At 39.7% G+C, this 1,460-nt stretch overlaps 1 protein-coding gene across 1 annotated transcript in view; it reads right to left on the bottom strand.

Annotated features, from left to right (window-relative positions):
* The window catches only part of LOC104714818 (protein NLP6), a 5,821-nt gene extending 4,700 nt beyond the window's left edge, over nucleotides 1-1,121 (bottom strand). The window contains exons 1-2 of the mRNA XM_010420224.2: nucleotides 752-1,121; nucleotides 3-581 (exon numbers count right to left, since the gene is read on the bottom strand). Of these exons, the coding sequence (XP_010418526.1) occupies nucleotides 3-581; nucleotides 752-959 (787 nt within the window). The 5' untranslated portion in view covers nucleotides 960-1,121. The remainder of the gene's footprint in view (nucleotides 1-2; nucleotides 582-751) is intronic.

Below are 1,460 nucleotides of genomic sequence, written 5' to 3'. Positions count from 1 at the left end.
TTTACAAACTTTTTCAACCTCAGGAGCATAATTAATCTTGGGAGAAGTCATAATAAGCTCGACAACACCAACACAGAGCTGCCTGGATGGTTCAAAAACAGGCAAAGCCAAGGTCCCCTGAACATTATAGTGCAAGGCGTGGCCAAGGCGGGAGAACTCTTTGCTGGAGTAATACTGGACATTGGGAGTCCACTCAGGCAACTTCTTCCTGAAAACGCGACCGGGAAGGCCGAGGTCACCGTCGCGTTCACCATCAAGGGAAAACATATAGGTCAAGGAAACCATCCTGTATTGATGAAGGCCGTTACTATTGGGAGCAAGAACAAAGGGCTGTCCTGAAGTAGTAAGAACATATCGTCCACGGTTTTTAACAGGCGCCCAAACCTGAGCGAGAAGGTGTTGTTGTCCAGTAGATTCCTTGAAGTATCGAAGCGCTTGAGTCATCTTGGCTTTGACAGCACAGTAAGAATCTGGATTATCTTGATTCTCCGAGGAGGGCATTAAACCAGAAAAGGGGGAAGGAGCATGGTTATCATCAATAATAACCTCCTTGGTCGTGGCGGTGGTGGTATCATCAGATTCTGAACCAGAGATCCAAATAAATTCAACTTATTATATCTAAAAAAGATCAAAGCAATGCAACATTTACTTAAAATCCAATACTAAGAAGATTCCAAAGGAGTTGGAAGCATATCCACTAGTACTACATACATTATCCGAATAGGATTCTAAAAGTTGGGAGACAACTTACTACGTAAAAGGGAATAATCGGTGAAGCGAGAGGAGGGAGCTACGTAAAGATCGCCGGCGCCGACATCACCGGCAGATTCGGAGAAGGACCAGAGAGGAGAGAAAGGCTGTTCGGAAGATGAGAAAATGACCGGAGACTTGAAATTAGAAGAGAAAGTTATCTGATCTAACGGCCAAGTGCCGCTGAGATCCAAATCGTCAAGTTCCATCAAACAACGAACAAGCAAGCAGGCGACGAGAAGAGAAGACCACACCAACAACAACTCAAGAAGAAACTGTGATTCAAGCTAATCTTCGTCGGAGGAGAAGAGCAAGTTGTAAATATTATAATTGAAGACATATTTGATTCCACGCTGTACCATTCATTTTACCCCAACCACTAGAATATCTCTTCATGCAAATTCTTTCTTTATTTTCTATTTTCTTTTGGACACAAAAAAAAAGCATCGAATTTTTAATTATTGGATCATTTTTTTTCCCTCAATTTCGATTTTATCTTTTTTTTTTTAAGATTGGTATTTATTTTACTACTCGCATCCTTTTTTAGTATTTATTTTTGTGGAAGTTTCTAAAATTTAATACTTATATTGATATTGATTGACCATCTCTCTCTTGACAATATTGTCTTTGACAAAAATTCGATACACACGTAAATAAGGTGTAGAATCAGAGAGGATCAGAGGATACGATTTTTTTTTTTTTTTTTTTTT

The sequence above is a fragment of the Camelina sativa genome, chromosome 7 (genome assembly GCF_000633955.1).
Source record: "Camelina sativa cultivar DH55 chromosome 7, Cs, whole genome shotgun sequence".
Lineage (NCBI taxonomy): Eukaryota > Viridiplantae > Streptophyta > Magnoliopsida > Brassicales > Brassicaceae > Camelina > Camelina sativa.
The sequence above is the reverse complement of the archived record's forward strand: the minus strand, read 5'-3'. Positions and strand labels throughout refer to the sequence as shown.